At 50.4% G+C, this 17,969-nt stretch overlaps 1 protein-coding gene across 1 annotated transcript in view; it reads left to right on the top strand.

Annotated features, from left to right (window-relative positions):
* The window catches only part of PLA2G4E (phospholipase A2 group IVE), a 68,474-nt gene that overhangs the window by 38,178 nt on the left and 12,327 nt on the right, over positions 1 to 17,969 (top strand). The window contains exons 3-11 of the mRNA XM_003266760.3: positions 5,611 to 5,747; positions 7,515 to 7,646; positions 8,659 to 8,699; positions 11,213 to 11,255; positions 12,692 to 12,755; positions 13,630 to 13,808; positions 13,912 to 13,995; positions 14,350 to 14,387; positions 16,670 to 16,805. Of these exons, the coding sequence (XP_003266808.3) occupies positions 5,611 to 5,747; positions 7,515 to 7,646; positions 8,659 to 8,699; positions 11,213 to 11,255; positions 12,692 to 12,755; positions 13,630 to 13,808; positions 13,912 to 13,995; positions 14,350 to 14,387; positions 16,670 to 16,805 (854 nt within the window). The remainder of the gene's footprint in view (positions 1 to 5,610; positions 5,748 to 7,514; positions 7,647 to 8,658; positions 8,700 to 11,212; positions 11,256 to 12,691; positions 12,756 to 13,629; positions 13,809 to 13,911; positions 13,996 to 14,349; positions 14,388 to 16,669; positions 16,806 to 17,969) is intronic.

Genomic DNA, 17,969 nt, shown 5'->3' on the forward strand with positions numbered 1-17,969 from the left:
GCCCATAGCACCCAGTTCTACAGTTTGGCCCATGGATGTGGCTTGACTTAGCAGTGCTGTTTGTGCAGTGCTGTTTCCTGGCAGCCCTAACCTCCTCCTTCATCCCAGAGCCTGCTGCATTTCCAGGCCACGGGGGCCAATGGAGGCATCTCAGTGGGCAGAATCCTCCCCACCCCTGTCTTTGGGTAGCATTTTAAGAGATCATGAGAACCGAAAGCCCCTCCCCACACTGCCCACCCCTGGCCCCATCTAGAGGGGAAGTTGGCCCCCAAGGGGGAAAAAGCTCTATGTCCAGGCCCCACAGGTGGGGAGCACCCCGGCTCACCGGTAACCACGCAGGAATGACTCAAGCGCAACAGGGAACCCGAAAGGCTAGGGAGGGCCTGAGAGGGGCAGAGAAGACACAGAGCCCTGAGATTGAGTGTACATTTTAACAAGAGGAGCTATCTATGTCCAAAGCAGTTATGGAATAACAGCATTCCCATCTTGTCACCAGGGAGTTTAGAAGCAGAGGAGAACACTGAGAGCTGGGAATGGCCAAGAAAGGCTGCACAGAGAGCCTGGGGTCTGAGAGGGGCAGGACCTGAGCATCCAGAGGCCTTGGGAGCCCGATCTTGGGGAGAGGCTGTCCTGAGGGAGGGGAGCCACACCCCCTGAGCACCTGCCTGGCTGACCTGTAGCCAGACATCCACACACTACCTGATGCTCCCAACAACTTCAGGAGAGGCCCTGGAGGCCCATTTTGCAACGAGAGGTTAATGATTGCCTAAGAGGGAAGTAGAGTCTGATCCCAGGTCTGGAGAGTGTGGGAAGAGGAAACAAGCCAGGTATGGAGAACCAGGAAGTGAGGCAGAGGAGGGATTCAAAGTGTTGGGGTACCTGAGGTCTTGAGGAAGAGATGGCATGACTTTCTGAGGGCTCGTATGCAGCTTGTGCTAGATTGCAGGTGCGGAGAGTCTGGGAACTTGTAGGAAGCTGTCACTCCAATGCAGGGCTGAGTGTGAATGGATAAGCGTGGGAGGGCCCTAAGCCCCAGAGACAGCAAAGGGACCAAGCAGGATTCCAGAGACAGAGCTTCTGGAGGGCAACGTGTCCAGAGCCTGCATCAGCGGGAGTGGCTCCAGTAGCCTCCAGTTTGGGTCTGTGTCTGCCAAGTGGCCAACCAGAGGGCCAGGGACTTTTCCTCAAGCTTCGTGGGGTCTTTCCCAGCCTATCGGTGAATGATTTGAGGATCCAGGGAGTGTCCTCTGGGTCCAGGACGTGGCCGCCTCTCTTGTCTTTCTTGTCCATGCCACGACGGTCACTCAGACGCTATCCCACTCTTGGACAGAGTTCACCCTCATCCTTGGGACAACCCAGCGCCCACATATCCACAGCAGTGCTTACCTTCCTCCAACTCCTTCTGTTTTTTCTTTTTTATTCTTATTTTATTTTATTTTGAGACAGAGTCTCACTCTGTTGCCCAGGCTGGAGTGCAGTGGCTCAATCTCATCTCACTACAGCCTCGACCTCTTGGGCTCAGGTGATCCTCCCACCTCAGCCTGCCAAGTAACTGGGACTACAGGCATGCGCCACCACACCTGGCTAACTTTAAAAAAAAATTATTTGTGGAGACAGGGTTTCACCATGTTGCCCAAGCTGGTTTCGAACTTCTGGGCTCAAGTGATCCTCTGTCTCAGCCTCCCAAAATGCTGGGATTACAGGCGTGAGCCACTACGCCCAGCCCTCCAACTCCTTTTGAGGTGTGTCTGTCCCAGCCCCTCCAGTCATCTGGCTGCATGCCCCCATGCATGCCTGCACCTGCATGCTCAGACCTCCCACTGTCCAGGGCTCTTTCTTCTGTCTTCTTCCTGCCACACCTGTCACTCAGCGGGTGACGGGGTGTGAGGAAGGGCAGGCAGCTAGAGAAACAGGCTGTGGTCTGGCTCTACAAGCCTCCTTCCTTCCCTACATGTCCCTCAGGCAGGCAGGCTGCCTTTGGGCGATACCTGGTCCTCTTTGGAAACCCCCCTGTTGCTTACGTTTTCCTCATTTCCCCTGAGGAACAAGGCGGAAGGCACATGTGGCATCTCGGGGTGCCAACCCCAGTCATGTCTGGTCTGGATTCCACAGTTGCTGTAGGCTGGGCTGTGTTGCTACCTTGCCTGGGTTAGATTAAGAATATCCCGAAGTCTTTTAGGTCCTGGGTTACTCTTTTCCCAAATATTTCCCTTCTAGTTTGAATCCAAAATAAACAGCACTTCCATTTAGTCTTGTAACTTGTGCCTGAGTCTCCTAAAATTTCCAAGAGGCTGAATGGCAGTGAATACTCAGATTCAGGGCTGACTCCTCGATGACTGAAAGAGCCTTGGCCAGGACTGAGACAATCAGGCCTAGAAACATCCCAGTTGTCAGGAGTTTTTGTTTCTCTTGAGAAAACAAATTAAAACCGAAACCAGCACCCCAAGGGATATCAGACAGGTGTCTCCAGAGGTATTAGAGAGACAAAGTTCTGAACGTCTATAGAGATGATTGAGTCATCTCTGCCACCTACTTTCCAGGAAGGGAGACATGTCATTCAGATGACCAAGCCCTCTGTCACTCCACTAGGAACAAGGATTAGAACTTATCTGTGCCTAGGAAATCCCCATAGTCCATGAAATTCTCAGAACCAGGTCAACATTGCCTAACCATTCATTGCTGGAGGTGGACAGGGGAAGCAGCTCTCTGCAAAAGAACTGAAAAAGTAATGCTTGGAATGTGGGTGTCTGATCAATCTTGTCTCTGCCAGGAATATTTCTTTATCTTAACTAGACATTTAAGCCTTAGGCCAAAAATACTGAGTTTTTATTTAATGTGTGTCATGGGAGAATTTTAGGCATGGACGAATGACAAGAAAACAATTTTAGAGGGAAGGGGCTCTTACAGGGTCCATCAAATAATGCGTGCGAAGTGCGTTACAGAGCCAGTAGGTATAGAGCTGGCTCCCTGCCTGCAGGCTCCCAGCATACAGGAGACAGACCTGAGGGGTGGGGTCCAGGCCCTGGAGGAGGGGCCAGTGTTCTGGAAAAGCCAAGGGAATGGTTCAAGAGGGCTGAGCAGGTCCCTGGTGAGTCTCCCTATCAGCAGAGCAATGAGACACACTGACCTCTGACCTGTATCTGCAGTAACTTATCTGTACCTGTATCCTGTGGCCACAGTGTGATGGAGACAGATGAGTCCACCTGTTGTTGCAGTGCAGCATAGGGGTGCTCCCCAGGAGAGGAACAGAGGACTCTGGGCTCAGGGGTACCTGGCCCAGACTTGGATGCTCAGGGAAAGCTTCCAGAGGAGGTTCCTTCTGAAGCCCCAAGGGGCTAGCCAGAAGGGTGGGTGAAAGTGGAAGAGTGTTCTGGGCAGAGGGAGCTACATGTGCAAAGGCAGTTTTGAATACAAGTGACTGTGTTTGGCTGGAGTCTAAAGTGTGAGTGTGTGTGTGTAAGTTTGAGCGAATGCGTATGTGTGTAAATGTGTGTGAATGTACGTGTGTGCACACGTACACATGCTCACACACACAGGGCAAGGGTGGGGTATTAGGGAAGGTGGAGAGATGAGGCTGAGGCTGGGGAAGTAAGCGGGGGCATCCACTTTGAGTGGCTGGGACTCCTTCCTGAGGGCAGAAGGGAGCCCCTGGAGGATCTCAAACTGGGGCATGGCATGGTCATATCTTAAAAGCTCCCTGTGGCTTCTCTTTGGAGAAAAGATTAGAGCGGGGCAAGACCGGAGATGGGAAGCCCATCTGGGAAGTGGCCTCAGAGATTATGGTGGTCTACACCAGGGCAGTGGCAGGGCAGATGAGAAGTTGGGGGGCCCGAGAGAGACAAAGGGTTAAATCAACTGAATGTGAAAGTCAAGGATGACACTGGTTTCTGGCCTGGACACCTGAGTGATGATAAGGAAGAGCAGGTTGAGCATAGAGGGGAAGAGTAGGGTGATGAGGTCATCATTTTTTTTTTATTCTGTTGGGTTTCAGTCATTCTTTTTGTTTGGATTAAGTGATTATCATGACATCTAAAGGATATGTCATCTCACCTTTCTTCAATAGGAGGAGGGCTGTGAATTCCAATTCACTGGATGATGAGGCCTCAAAGATTAACCAGACTTCAGGGATGAAATCAGAAGCCAGGAACGCCTGTGATTTAGATCAGGGCTCTTGATTCTGATAAACCTTTCAGTGTGGTGACAACGCAGGGCGAAGAAAGCCCTGGCTCCACTCTCGTTAGTGACTATTAATAATTAAAAACTAAGGCCGGGCGCGGTGGCTCACGCTTGTAATCCCAGCGCTTTGGGAGGCCGAGGCGGGTGGATCACGAGGTCAGGAGATCGAGACCACGGTGAAACCCCGTCTCTACTAAAAATACAAAAAAATTAGCCAGGCGTGGTGGCGGGCGCCTGTAGTCCCAGCTACTCGGAGAGGCTGAGGCAGGAGAATGGCATGAACCCGGGAGGTGGAGCTTGCAGTGAGCTGAGATTGCGCCACTGCACTCCAGCCTGGGCGACAGAGCGAGACTCTGTCTCAAAATAAATAAATAAATAAATAAAAATAAATAATTAAAAACTAGTTTGAATCAGTCCTACCGGTGTAGAACTCCCATCCTCCCGCCAGCTTTACCATTGAGAGGATTCTCTGACACTGGGAACTGTGTTGGCTTTCACCATTTCCTATGTATCTGGTGTGTACCCTGGGCCTCACCCTCGCCGACTGCCAGGAGAGTGACAAGGGCAGTCATGGCCCCTCTGCCTCCCTCTTCCCAGGTAGACTAGAGCAGGGAGCCAGCCTGGGCTGCTATTTTCACCCTATCCTTTCTGCTCCAGATGGAAGACTTAGGAGACCTTCTGTCATTTTGGGAGGGCTTGTTGGGGTTAAAGCCTCTGTCCCTTCTCCAGAGCATATCCAGCAACATCGCACTTGGATTGTTCATTTAGAATGAAAAAGAAGTATGTGGCCACAGAGGGGAGGGTTTCTTTGGCCATAACTTCATGCTGTAGATCAGGATAGGTATGAAGAGCCTGGCTGGATGCAGTGGAGGCATTAAGCCATATGCAGATGGGGGTTCCTGCTCCTAGATCTTGCTGAATAGCTAGTTCCACTCAAGCCCTTGCCCACTGGGGCCCTTCCTCTTGGCTGACTCACAACAGAGTGTTCCTTCTCATCCTCACTTCTCCTCAGCCCAGAGGGAGCGCTTGGCCCTACTTTGGTTTTCCTGGTCCCCTGGGCTAAGACAAGAAGTAATCCAGACCCTTGGGGACTGGTCTTCCAGATCTTACCTTGGCAGAGGGAAAACTGTGTGACCATACCTTGTCCCAAGCCAGCAGATGTTTGCTCAGAGACAAGGGTGCTTCTAATAAGAGCCGGAGACCATCTGTGTCTATGAGAATGGCCAGTGGGATTGGGTCACCCTCTGTGAGACCCATAGCCTGCAGTCTGTGACTTCTTGGGGATCTGGGTCTCCGGAAAGTTAGACCCATGAGTGAGGAGAGGAACTGGAGCTGAGATGGGGCCTGGCTCTGGAAGAGGCTTTCCTGAAGTTTCCTTTTGACTCCACATGTTCTCTCTGAACCTGATTGGTTCCACTTATCTTTCTTGGACAGTGAGCCACACAGACTGTTTTGTGAGCCTCTGGCTGCCCACTGCCTCTCAGAAGAAGCTGAGGACAAGGACCATCTCCAACTGCCCAAATCCAGAGTGGAATGAGAGCTTCAACTTCCAGATCCAGAGCCGAGTGAAGGTGAGACATGGAGGACTGCACCTGTCTGCCCTGTCTGCATTTTACTCCCCTCTTGCCCACTTGTCCTTCTCTTTGCCTCTGTGTTCTTATGCCTCTTTGTTTTTCTTTCTGCCTACTTCTTGTCCTACAAACCTGTCTTCCCACTCACCCACTACTTCCTTCTGCCTGTCTCATGTTTGCCCCTCTCTGAGTCTATTTATCTTTCTAGCTTTTTCTCCTGGTCTCTCTTGTCCTAATTGTTGCTGAAACTAGGTGTCTCTTAATCCAAAACAGATTGTGTTTCCAGAGCCTTCTCCAAGCAGGGGAATACACAGAGTGGAAGAACCATTCTATTCCCTAGGTCTGAGGCCAGTCTACTTCCAGCCAGAGGGTTCTCTCCTTCTTAAATTCTTTTCATATTGCTTTATTATTTCCATTTCTTTGGGTGTATATTCTTTTATGTGTTGAGTTTTTTCATAGGATTGGTCTTCTTCAGATATATGATGTCTCTAAGTTAAGTTCACATCTCCCATGGGATAATTATCCTTTGAGTATCCTGAGTTGTGACAACCTCAGCAGAGATCCCTTACGACAAATTTGGCCTCATCTTTGCGGCATCAGCCCCAGTCTGGAGGTGCTTGAGGCTTGACAGCTCCACCTTACTGCCTCCATGTTTTAGGGATACTTATTTATTTTTGTTATGTGATGTATCTTTTCAAGAAGGGCTTTATACTTATTATTTTTTAAATACCTTTTCTATCATACATGTGAGTTTGAAAGAACACATGTTCTATCTTACTATTTTTTAAATACCTTAAAAAAATTTTTAAATACCTTTATCTTATAATTTTTTAAATACATTTTCTATCATACATGTGAGTTTGATAGAGGTATTTTTAAAATACCTTTTCTATCATACATGTGAGTTCTATCATACAAGAGAGGAGGATTTTGATGTGGGTTCAGTCTGCTATCTTGAAATCAGAATTTGAGCTTCCTTTGGATTGTAGAGCTGCTGGGTTGGTTCTGGGACATACTTGGGTTTCTAGTAATTACGAGGTCAACAATCACATCCAGTTGGGAACCTCCAGAACCACCTTATGTCCACTAGGTGTATTTAAGAGGCAGCCTCAACCCACATCTCCCAGGATCCTTGGAACAAGAGGCCTCAGAGATTAGTCCATGTTACCTGAGAACATTGACCTCAGAGTTCAGCCAGATGACAAGGTAGCCGCTTTGGGACCATCCATGAGAACTTACTAGGGGCTGATGAGTCAAAGGATAGAGTTCACATACCCCACCAATTATCAGAACCCCTACAAGCTTTGCCACATCACTCCCTGGAGTGTTAGATGTTAGCTTCCCTGATCTGGATTTTCTAGCACCAAAGGGACTGTCTTCAGCGCCCAGGGGCCCAGTGCTGGCCACATTCTATATCCTGGCAGGGGTCTTGCTTGCTCTTTCCCATCCATCCTTCCCCTCAGGTGAAATGAAATCCTTCCATACTTCACGGGTCTCTGCCAAGCTTGTAAAAGAGGCAAAATTCTCTAATAGGAGAGTGAGAACAGAAGCCCAAGAAGGCTTCAGGGAGTTGGAAAGGAGAGAATAGACACTTGCCTTCCTTAATTTGTTTCCCTACAAATGTCTTTCACATGTGAGTAGGGACTTCTGGGCTGTCTCCCATCCCCCAGTTCTACCTCCTTGCTAGGACAGAGGTCAGGCCCCTCATTCTGGGAAGGGGTCAATGCAACCGTGGTAACCAGACTGGCATCCTTCCTTCTCCCCTAGAACGTGCTAGAGTTGAGTGTCTGTGATGAAGACACAGTGACACCAGATGACCATCTCCTGACAGTTTTCTATGACCTCACCAAGCTCTGTTTCCGAAAGAAAACCCATGTGAAGTTTCCACTCAACCCGCAGGTGGGTGCAGGGGTCCAGGCCTTCAGACTCTGGCCTCATAATAACCTCATAGCTGCTGCTGATTCCCACAAAGCCATTCCCCAGGGTTTTCTCTGTGTACACAGTCAAGTCGAGAAAAGATGGTGCTGCTGGTTTAAATCCCAGCACTGTCACTCACTATGTGATGCCATAAAAATAACTTCCTAAGTTTCTGTTTCCTCATCTACAAAATGGTGATAATAATACCTACCATACAAGGTTGTTGTGGGACTTAAATGAGAAACGGTAATTCAGGCAACTAGCAGTGTTCACAGAACACAATGGAGAGGTAGTAAGTCTTGGTTCCCTTCCCTCCTTTTCTTCCCTCAGAGTCCCATTGCTGGGATGGCCCCAGGAACAGAGGACAGATGAGGGTAAAGGTGGGCGAATCTGCAGATCAGAGACAGTTGGAGCTGGAGCCCCCAGGATGCTGTCAATTCAATCATTCAACCAGCACTTGAGTGCCTGCGAGGGGCCGGCACTGTTCTAGGCACTGAGTCCCCTTGGGAACTAGCATCCCTGCCCTCACCTAGCTTACATTCTGATGGGGAAAGTAAGACCTAGTGAGGCCCTGGCTTGCCTCCAGTACACAGCAAGAGGTGTCAGGGACTCAGTGAAGGAAGGAATGGGCTTTCTGAAGGCATATCTCAGCGCTCCCTTGCCACAGGCACTGAGCCCCTTGGGAAGGCAGGAGAGCGGTGGGAAGCCAGGGAACTGACAGAAAGGAGATGCTCTCGGGCAGAGGAATGCACATGCTGGGGCTGGGGGTCAGCTCCACACCCTGACCTCCCCTGGGCTGTCAGTGATGCTCCTGATGTCAAAGACTTGGGGACAGAGATTGGCAGAGGAGACCACAAGCGCACTCCATGGCAGCAGGCAGCTGTGGGGGAAGGACGGAGGCAGGTCCACAGCGGCTCCCAGGGTGGCAAAGGGTTCTGGTCAGCAGAGATGTACAGATGCCACTCACAGCTGCCTTCCCTCCCTCCCCTACCAGGGCATGGAAGAGCTGGAAGTGGAGTTCCTGCTGCAGAAGAGGTGAGTAGTCCCGAACCCCGCGGCCCACCAAGGTCCTGGCCATTAAGTGGCTTCTGGGAACGAGCATTTCAGAGGCAGGTGGGCCTTTCTGCTGCCTCACCCTCTTCCAGTCTCACTCCTGGCACTAACCCTGACTCTTCACCTGTGCATCAGAATCACCCAGGAGCTTCTCCATAGTGTAGGAGCCTGGCCCCCCTGCACTTACCCAGTTCTCCTGCCTTCAGCATTGCTTTAAAGATCTAGTACTCTGGCCATATAGCCTGCCTCAGGCCCCCTGCATTCCTGAGGTGGCTTCTGGGAGGAGTTCCTGCCACCATGGCGATGGGGGCCTTGTTGAGGCCCAGCTGAGAAAGAGGTCAGAGCCCAGGGGTCTCTTCCTTGACCAGAACTGTTAGAACAAACACCCCACACCCTGGCTGCAAGCAGCCAACTCTGCAGCCAACTCTGGAACCACGTCAGTGGGAGGCTCAGGCCCACCTTGCAGGGTTCTTTCCAATCTTCTTTCTTGCCTGCCTGGCCTGCCTTCCTTCCTTCCTCCCTCCCTCCCTCCCTTCCTCCCTTCCTCCCTTTCTCCTTCCTTCTTCCTTCCTCCCTTCCTCTCTCCCTCCCTCTCTTCTTCTCTTTTTCTCCCTTTCTCCCTCTCTCCCTCTCTTTCTCTCTCTTTCTCTTCCTTCCTTCCTTCCTTCCTTTCTTGCTTTCTTGCTTTCTTTCCAGAGTCTCACTCTGTCATCCAGGCTACAGTACAGTGCTGCGATCTCAGCTCACTGCAACCTCCACCTCCTGGATTCAAGCAATTCTCCTCCCTCAGCCTCCCGAGTAGCTGTGATTACAGGAACACACCACCATGCTAGGCTAATTCTTGTATTTTTAGTAGAGATGGGGTTTCACCATGTTGGTCTCGAACTCCTGACCTCAGGTGATCCACCTGCCTCGGCCTCCCAAAGTGCTGGGATTACAGGTGTGAGCCAGTCACTGCGCCCAGCCCCAATCATTTTCAATTAGGAAAACAACCCAGGATCCTGGAGACATGACAGTGCTGAAGACTGAGAGAGCTAGAGGTCTGGAAGGAGAGAACAAAGAGGGAAGGAAGGAAGGAAAGGAAGGAAAGGAAGAAAAGGAAGGAAGGAAGGAAGGAAGGAAGGAAGGAAGAGAAAGAAAGAGAGAAAAGAGAGAGAGAAAGAAAGAAAGAGAAAGAGAGAGAGAGAAAGAAAGAGAAAGAGAGAGAGAGAAAGAAAGAGAAAGAGAGAGAGAGAAAGAAAGAAAGAGAAAGAGAGAGAAAAAGAAAGAAAGAAAGAAAGAAAGAAAGAAAGAAAGAAAGAAAGACAGACAGACAGACAGACAGACAGACAGACATCCCCGCCTCAGGCCGGGCAGAGTGCCCTGTTAACTGGGCAGCTTGTTCCTCACTCCTCCCTCTTCTTCACCTGGCAGGGCTGAGCCCCCCATGCTTGTGATGAGCCCAGGAACAGAAGGAGGATGACAGGTGGGAGACAGGACAAGAGGGCTCGTCAACTGCCACTCGGAGAATCCTCTGCCTAGGGGATCTTCAAACTATGTGACGGAACTTACCTCCCATCAACAGCTGATTGGCAAATTAAAATCAACTTTATTTACTTAACATTGAAGAAAATCGAAGCTCTTCCCTCCAATTCTTGATTTGACAGGATTTTTAGAGGGCGGGGAAAACTCCTGGGCTGAATTAGAAAGTGGCTTGCAAAATGAAACATGTCATGCTTGGCAATAAGAGTTGATCTGGTGAAACCCAGTCTCTACTAAAATACAAAAAATTAGCTGGGCATGGCGGCATGCACCTGTCATCCCAGCTACTCAGGAGGCTGAGGCAAGAGAATCACTTGAACCCAGGAGGTGGAGGTTGCAGTGAGCCCCGACCGTGCCATTGCACTCCAGCCTGGGCAACAGAGCGAGACTCCTTAACAACAACAATAAAGTTGATCTGGAGACACAGTCACCTTGGGCTTAATTTTGACAAGGGATGCTGTGGACTCTGCCAGGCTGATTGAAACCTTGGAGGCTTATGTTCTCAACTTTATAACACAAGGGCATTTAACATTCACCCTCTCGGCTGGGTCAGACTGTTAAATGCATAAGTTAAATAAAGCACAGAATGGAGAATGGATCATTTTTGCTACCAAAACTGTTTGTGTCTGCTCTAGCTGGCAGGTTGCAGCCATTTCTTACAACCTATTTATTTTTCTAACCCCATGCATTTGCATCTGGTTAGACATAAAAAACAGTTATCTTTTAAAAAAAATAGAACTCTCCTACTCTTCTAACCTATAAATCTATTTTTTTCCTGGACATTCTGTTTCAAATGTATGCCAGTTTCCTCCCTGACAACCTATAAGGCTAAGGTTTCTGAAGCTAATATTTTTTATGAGAACAAAGAAGGCTCTGATATTTTGTTATTGACCCTATTTATTCCCTTTGTCACCATTAGAAGAAACCAGTCAAGAATGCTAGAAATGACCAAGAGTTTTCCTTTTGTTTTTCAGTCCCTCTCCACCTGAGACCCTCGTCACCAATGGCGTGCTGGTGGTAATTTTCTTCCTGGGTTCCTGTCGCTCCAGAGGCCATGGCTGGCTGCTGCTCTCAGGGGAACAGGACCAAGGGAGAAAACAGTGGGCCCAGCTTTGTCTCCGTCCTATCCTGACCTCTGCAGGAGTTAGACTAACTGAGGCCAGCCAAATGGGGCACAGGCAGCACTGGGGCACGAGCTGGGGCTTCTGTACAGAGGGAGAAGGTAGCTGGGACATCACACTGGCCAAGCACTTCATATCCCAAAAGTGACCCTTCCCCTTAAGAACCTCCCCAATAAAAGAACCCACTAAGTGCAGCCTCCTCTCAGACTCCGTCTTGGTCCTGTACCCCACAACCCCAGTAATTCTACAAGCACAGTTTACCCTTTTTTTATTTTTTTTTTTTGAGACAAGGTCTCACTCTGTCACCCAGGCTGGAGTGCAGTGCTGCGATCTCAGATCACTGCAACCTCTGCCTCCTGTGCTCAAGCACACCGCCACGCCCAGCTATTATTTTGGATTTTGTATTTTGTAGAGACGGGGTTTCAACATGTTGCCCAGGCTGGTTCCAAATTCCTGAGCTCAAGCGATCTGCCGGCCTCAGCCTCCCAAAGTGCTGGGATTACAGGTGTGAGCTACCGTGCCTGGCCTACAAGTATAATTTCTGTATTAAAAATTGTTTCGTAGGCAGTCATGGTGGCTCATGCCTATAATCCCAGCACTTTGGGAGGCCGAGGTGGGGGGATCACTTGAGCCCAGGAGTTCAAAACAAGTCTGGGCAACATAGTGAGACTCCATCCCTATAAAAAAATACAAAAATTAGCCAGGCATGGTAGCACGTGTCTGTAGTCCCAGCTACTCAGCAGGCTGAGGTGGGAGGATCGCGTGAGTCCAGGAGGTCAAGGCTGCAGTGAGCTGTGATTATGACACTGCACTCCAGCCTGGGTGACAGTGAGACCCTGCGTCAAAAATAAAAATTCATATTTCAGCTGTTGGTACAGCTATTTTAATTAAATGCGTCCAGTGCCTCAGGGTTCAAGGAGACCTCTCCCTCAAAAAGAAGAGTCTTTGGGAATGTGTGGCAAAGGAGTATGATCTGCCTCAGCATCTTGACAAGGCTATTTTGTTGGAAGCCCTCACTTTGAAAGCACAGAGCTGAACATTCCCTCAGGTCAGATCCCTGACCTGCAGCTGAGGACCTGACCCCTAGTAAACTGTGACTGTGGGTCCTAGACATCCTAGGACAGCTTCATGGTCAAGTATCCTATCTCTGAGTGAGATGGCATGCCTTGATTGGGTTCAGAAAATGTGATCAACACACTCTGCATTCCCCAGCATCAGCCCAGTCAGACCAATGCTGAATTTATCCTCTGCTCCCTCATCTCCCTTCAGCCTGGAAGAGCAAGGAGGTGGCTGGTGCTCAGACACTCCATGACCCTCCTTTGTTTTTTACAGTCTCGACAAGTCTCCTGCCTGGAGGTTCATGCACAATCCAGGAGGCGGAGGAAGAGGGAGAAAAGTGAGCTGTTTTGCCTTTTTTGCCTACTGGGGGACAAGGGGCAGCTGCTTCCAAATCCCATCAGCATCAGACTCCACCTAGTCCAGGGTTTCCCTGGGCTCAGGGGGACAAAAAGCTTGGCTGAAACCCCTCAGAATCATCTCACCCCTAGTAGTCATGAGCCCCTGGCCTCCCATCCTGCTCTGTAAAGGGCGTGTTCTCCCAAGCACCCACATAACCTTGGAGTGTCCCAGGTCTGGGGTCCCAGTGCTGCCCCCTCTGTCCATGCTTATCTGTGCTGTGCCATGCCAGGACCTCAGATTGCCTGGGTCAGTGAGGTGGTCAGCACCCGAAGCCCAGGGCCCCTCTAACTATGCCCCTTCCTCTAGGCAGACCACAGCTCACAGAGGGTCCTAGCACTTTATAGCTGGCAGAGACCTAAGAGATCCATGAATACCATACCCCCACCCTACTCCCCACCCCACCCCATGTTGCCCATGCAAGGCTACCAGACATGAGGGAGGGAGGGAGGATAGAAGAGGCGTCTACCTCAAAAGCAACAGTGTGCTGAAGGCCTGCCTCCTCTACAGTGGGCAGGTTACTTTGGGGCATCTTCTGGCAAAGCTGAGCCAAGGACTGGTCCTGAGGACCTTCTCAGCATCTCAAAGGGTTTTCTGGGGACTATGTTTGTCCGCATCCTCATAAACCTCATTAAAATGCAGGTTCCTGGGCCCTGCCCTACCCTATAAATTGAGAATCTCTGGGGAATTTGAACCAGTGCCCCAGGTGATTCTAAACTCCTCCTGAATATCTCCAAATAGGCTTTTTGCTGGACCAGGTTGCGGGTGGGTAGTGAGAGGCTCCCGGGGTCTCACCCTCTTGCCCTCTCTCCCAGTGAAGGACCTCCTGGTGATGGTGAATGAGTCCTTTGAGAACACCCAGCGTGTCCGGCCCTGCTTGGAACCCTGCTGCCCAACCTCTGCCTGCTTCCAAACTGCTGCCTGCTTCCACTACCCCAAGTACTTCCAGTCCCAGGTGCACGTAGAAGTGCCCAAGAGTCACTGGAGCTGTGGGGTACAAGACGGCTGACACTGGGGGAGGTGTGGGGGACTGGGGCAGGTGGGGGGTGCCAGAGGAGCTCCCCAGCCCCTCTCACAGAACCCGCCCATCCCTCCAGCTTTGCTGCTGCTCTCGCAAGAACAGCCCCATCAGCCAGCCCCTCGACTGCCTTTCCGATGGTCAGGTGATGACCCTGCCTGTGGTGAGTGCCTGGGTCTGGGAAGGGCCCTGACTTACTTCCCCTGGAGCTCCTGTGGTAGGGAGATGGGGAGAGCCTGGGGGGATACAAGAGAGAAGGTGACTCATGAGGGTCTCTCTCAGGCAGGATGGAGGAGTCTTGCGGGGCAGGAGACTAATGAGCTACAGTGTGGTCCAAAGAGTGTATGGAGGCTGAGTTGAAGATGGTGGGGAGATTGTGTCCAGAAGAGGGAGGCAGGGATGGAGCGCCTGTGTGTGCATGTGTGTGCTGAGTAGGGTCTGGGTGGACAGTGTGGATCTGGGATCACTTGGCTCTGAATTGTCACCTCTGACAAGCTTTTCATCTTTCCCTCCCCAGGGTGAGAGTTATGAATTACACATGAAGTCTACATCCTGGTATAGTACCCACATTCTGTCTGTGCCTCTCACTTATTCATAGTAGTGGGTGTGCAGTGGTATCTCACTGTGGTTTTGATTTGCATTTCCCCTGCGGCTAATGATGTTGAACATCTTTCCATGGGCTGGTTGGAGTATCTTCTTTGGAGACATTTCTATTAGATCTTTTGCCCACTTTTTATGTGGGTTATTTATGTTTTTATTGTTAAGTTGTAAGAGTGCTTTACATATGCCAGATACAAATCCCTTGTCAGATATATGATTTGCAAATATTTCCTCTTATTCTGTGGCTTATGTTTTCACATTTTGGTGGTGTCTTTTGAAGCACAAAGGACTTTTGATGAAATTTGTTTTTTTATCTTGTCACTTGTGCTTTTGCTGTCATATCTAAGAAACTGGAAATCATTGCCTAATTCCATGTCCTGAAATTTTTATTTTATTTTATTTTACTTTTTTATTTTATTTTATTTTACTTATTTTATTTTGAAACGGAGTCTTACTGTCGCTCAGGCTGGAGTGCAGTGGTGCGATCTTGGCTTACTGCAACCTCTGCCTCCTGGGTTAAGCGATTCTCCTGCCTCAGCCTCCCCAGTAGCTGGGATTACAGGTGCACACCTCTACGCCTGGCTAATTTTTGTATTTTCAGTAGAGACGGGGTTTCACCATATTGGCCAGGCTGGTCTCGAACTCCTGACCTCAAGTGATCCACCCTCCTCGGCTTCCCAAAGTGCTGGGATTTCAAGCCTGTGCCACTGCGCCTGACCAAGGTCCTGAAAATATATTCCCATTTTTTTTCTAAGACTTGTTTAGTTTTAGCTCTCACATTTAGGTCTATGATCAATTTTTAGGTAATTAATCTACATGGTATAAAAGAGGGGCTCAACCTCGTTCTTTGGCATGTGGATATCCAGTTGTCTCAGCACCATCTGCTAAAAACAACATTGTTTTCAGAAATCTTGATTGTCAGAAATCAAGTGGCCGTGATTTCTATTTACAGTTTGATTAGCTATTTGCCCTTGGAAAAGCTCTTTGCCCTTCCTGAGTCTCTGTTTTCCTCATCTGTACATTGGGAGAATAATAAGGATCCTGTGCATCTCTGGGTTGCTCTGAGGATCCAGCTAGACAGCACATGCGAAGTACTCAGTAATCCATCTGGCAAGTGGGATGCTCAGCAAACGTCAACTAATGTTCTTGTTATTATTGTTGTTGTATTATTATTCATTCCCTGTTGAGGCCAAAGAAAGAATTATTTTCTAACAGCTGTGTCTGCAGCCCTGTGCTAGACAGAGAGGAGACATGATGGAAATCTCCTAGGCCCTGCCTCCAAGGAGATGTGGCTTTGTTAGTGAGCCAAGGCTCAGTTGGAAATGGTCAAGGTACATTCATCTGGAGTCACTGGGGAGCTGGGCCTTGGAGGATGCACAGGCTGGAGGTGGGCAAAGGGAAGACACCTCTGGTGAAGGCAGGGGCCTGTGCCAAGACCCGGAAACAGGACTGCTTCTGCGGGCTCTGGGACCTGACCCAGAAGCTTCGAGGGTAGTTTGAGGTGAGCTTGGAAAAGTCAGGCAGGATCTTGGATGCCAGGCCAGGAGCCTGGACTTGTTTGGGGCAGGGATGTGGTTAAAAAAAAAAAAAAAAAAAAGAGGACAAGCATTGGGCATGTCACAGAGGTGCCTGCCCCACCTGCCTGCAGACTGTGAGGCGACACAATGAGATCAGGGATGTGACGGTTTTTGTCAGTTGCACACACACAGGATAATTGTTATTCTAGGAGCAGGAAGAGCTCATTGAAGAATGCAAGCTCTATAGGAACAGGGAGTTACTCTTCCTCCATAGCACAGAAGAGTCCATACCGTGGGGCCTTGTTCAGAGGGATTTGGCAAAATGATCTCAGTGCCTCTTGTCACCTATGCCTGGCCCTGGGCTAGAGAAGGCACCTGGGGGAAGACTTTCTGGACTTTCCAGATCTGGCCGAGGAGACAGAGGACTCAAAGCGTCCCTAACGCAGTGCCAACAGTTATCTTTTGTTGAGTACCAGCTCGCATTGTGCCAGCTAAGGCTTTGGGGGCTTTGCATTTGTTATCTCTTTAAGTGCTGAAGACAGTGCTGAGAGTTCAGCACGATTTGCCCCACTTTACAGATGAGAAAGTGGAGACCCAAGGTCACAGAAGTGGTCCCTGGCAGAAGCAAGCTTTGAGCCTAGGTCCAGTGGATCCTAAAGCTGTGTCTACTCCAGGGAGGTAGAGGCTGCAGGCCCACTACAGGGTCCTCTCTCCCTCCAGCCTTGAGACACCGGACGTGCGGCTGGGCTTCAGCCTGTGCCCGGCAGAGCTGGAGTTTCTGCAGAAGCGGAAGGTGGTGGTGGCCAAGGCCCTGAAGCAGGTGCTGCAGCTGGAGGAAGACCTGCAGGAGGACGAGGTGGGTAATCAGGGGTGTGGCCAGCCTGGGCCCAGCTGGTCCTTCCAGCACCACGCCCTCCCAGCCAACCCAGGCCCTGCCCTGCCCCAGGCGCCACCTCCATGGATGCTTTTACTGCTGAGGTACAGGCAGGCGCCCTGGTGAGGGCTGCACTGGAAGTGATTCTGTTTTATATTCACAAGGGAAGGGGAGAGCAAAATGGAGAGTGAAAGGACAGAGCCCCAGCGGCTCCTCCCAAGCACTGAGAGCTCCTGCAGTGGCTAAAGGGGCCTTACTCAGGGACAAAATGCCCTCCTCACCCCAGCCAGGAAAACATTTTAAGCTGTACCACCTCCTGCACCCCACACCTCCACCCAAAAGGCCTTAGGTCCTTCTTTCCTCAATTGTCTCTCCTCTCAAATCCGCACAGGTAGACACACTCCCAGAAATAACAGCGCTAGGAAGCAGGAGAGAAGCAACTTGCACTCCTAGGGCCAGGCTGCCCCTTCTTCCCACGGGAGCAGACGTTGGGCCTCTGTCACAGCCCTCTGTTGCCTCCCTTGTGTGGACCAAGGCCCACACTCCCCTGGGCAGCAGGCAAGCCCTCCAAGTGCCTGCTTTCTGAGGCTGACCTAGGTGAGGACAGAGACCTGGCGGGTGCCCGAGGAGGACTTGTGATAGCGCTTTAGCCAATGGAAGGTTCTTACAGCCCCCACTCAAAGGAAAACAGACAGAGTGAGTCTTGACAAAGACCCCCTTCCTCCCTCCTTTTTTTTTTTCTCTTGAGACAGGGTCTTGCTCTGTCGCCCAGGCTGGAGTGCAGTGGCACCATCACAGCTCACTGCAGCCTCCACCTCCCAAGCTCAAGCAATCCTCCTACCTCAGCCTCCCAAGTAGCTGGGACTCCAGGAACGAGCCACAATGCCTGGCTAATTTTTGTATTTTTTTGTAGAGGTGGGTTTCCCCATGTTGCCCAGGCTGGTCTTGAACTCCTAGGCTTAAGCAATCTGCCCACCTCGGCCCCCCAAAGTGCTGGGATTACAAGTGTGAGCCACCGTGCCTGGCCCTGTCTTTAGGGAAACATTCCAGGGGCCTCTTAAACCTCTATCCACCCAGAGCTGGCAACCCTGCTCCTTCCCACATCACCAGTCCATTGACTCTTGGCCTTGCCAGTACGGTACCTGC

Source organism: Nomascus leucogenys, chromosome 6, assembly GCF_006542625.1.
Source record: "Nomascus leucogenys isolate Asia chromosome 6, Asia_NLE_v1, whole genome shotgun sequence".
Lineage (NCBI taxonomy): Eukaryota > Metazoa > Chordata > Mammalia > Primates > Hylobatidae > Nomascus > Nomascus leucogenys.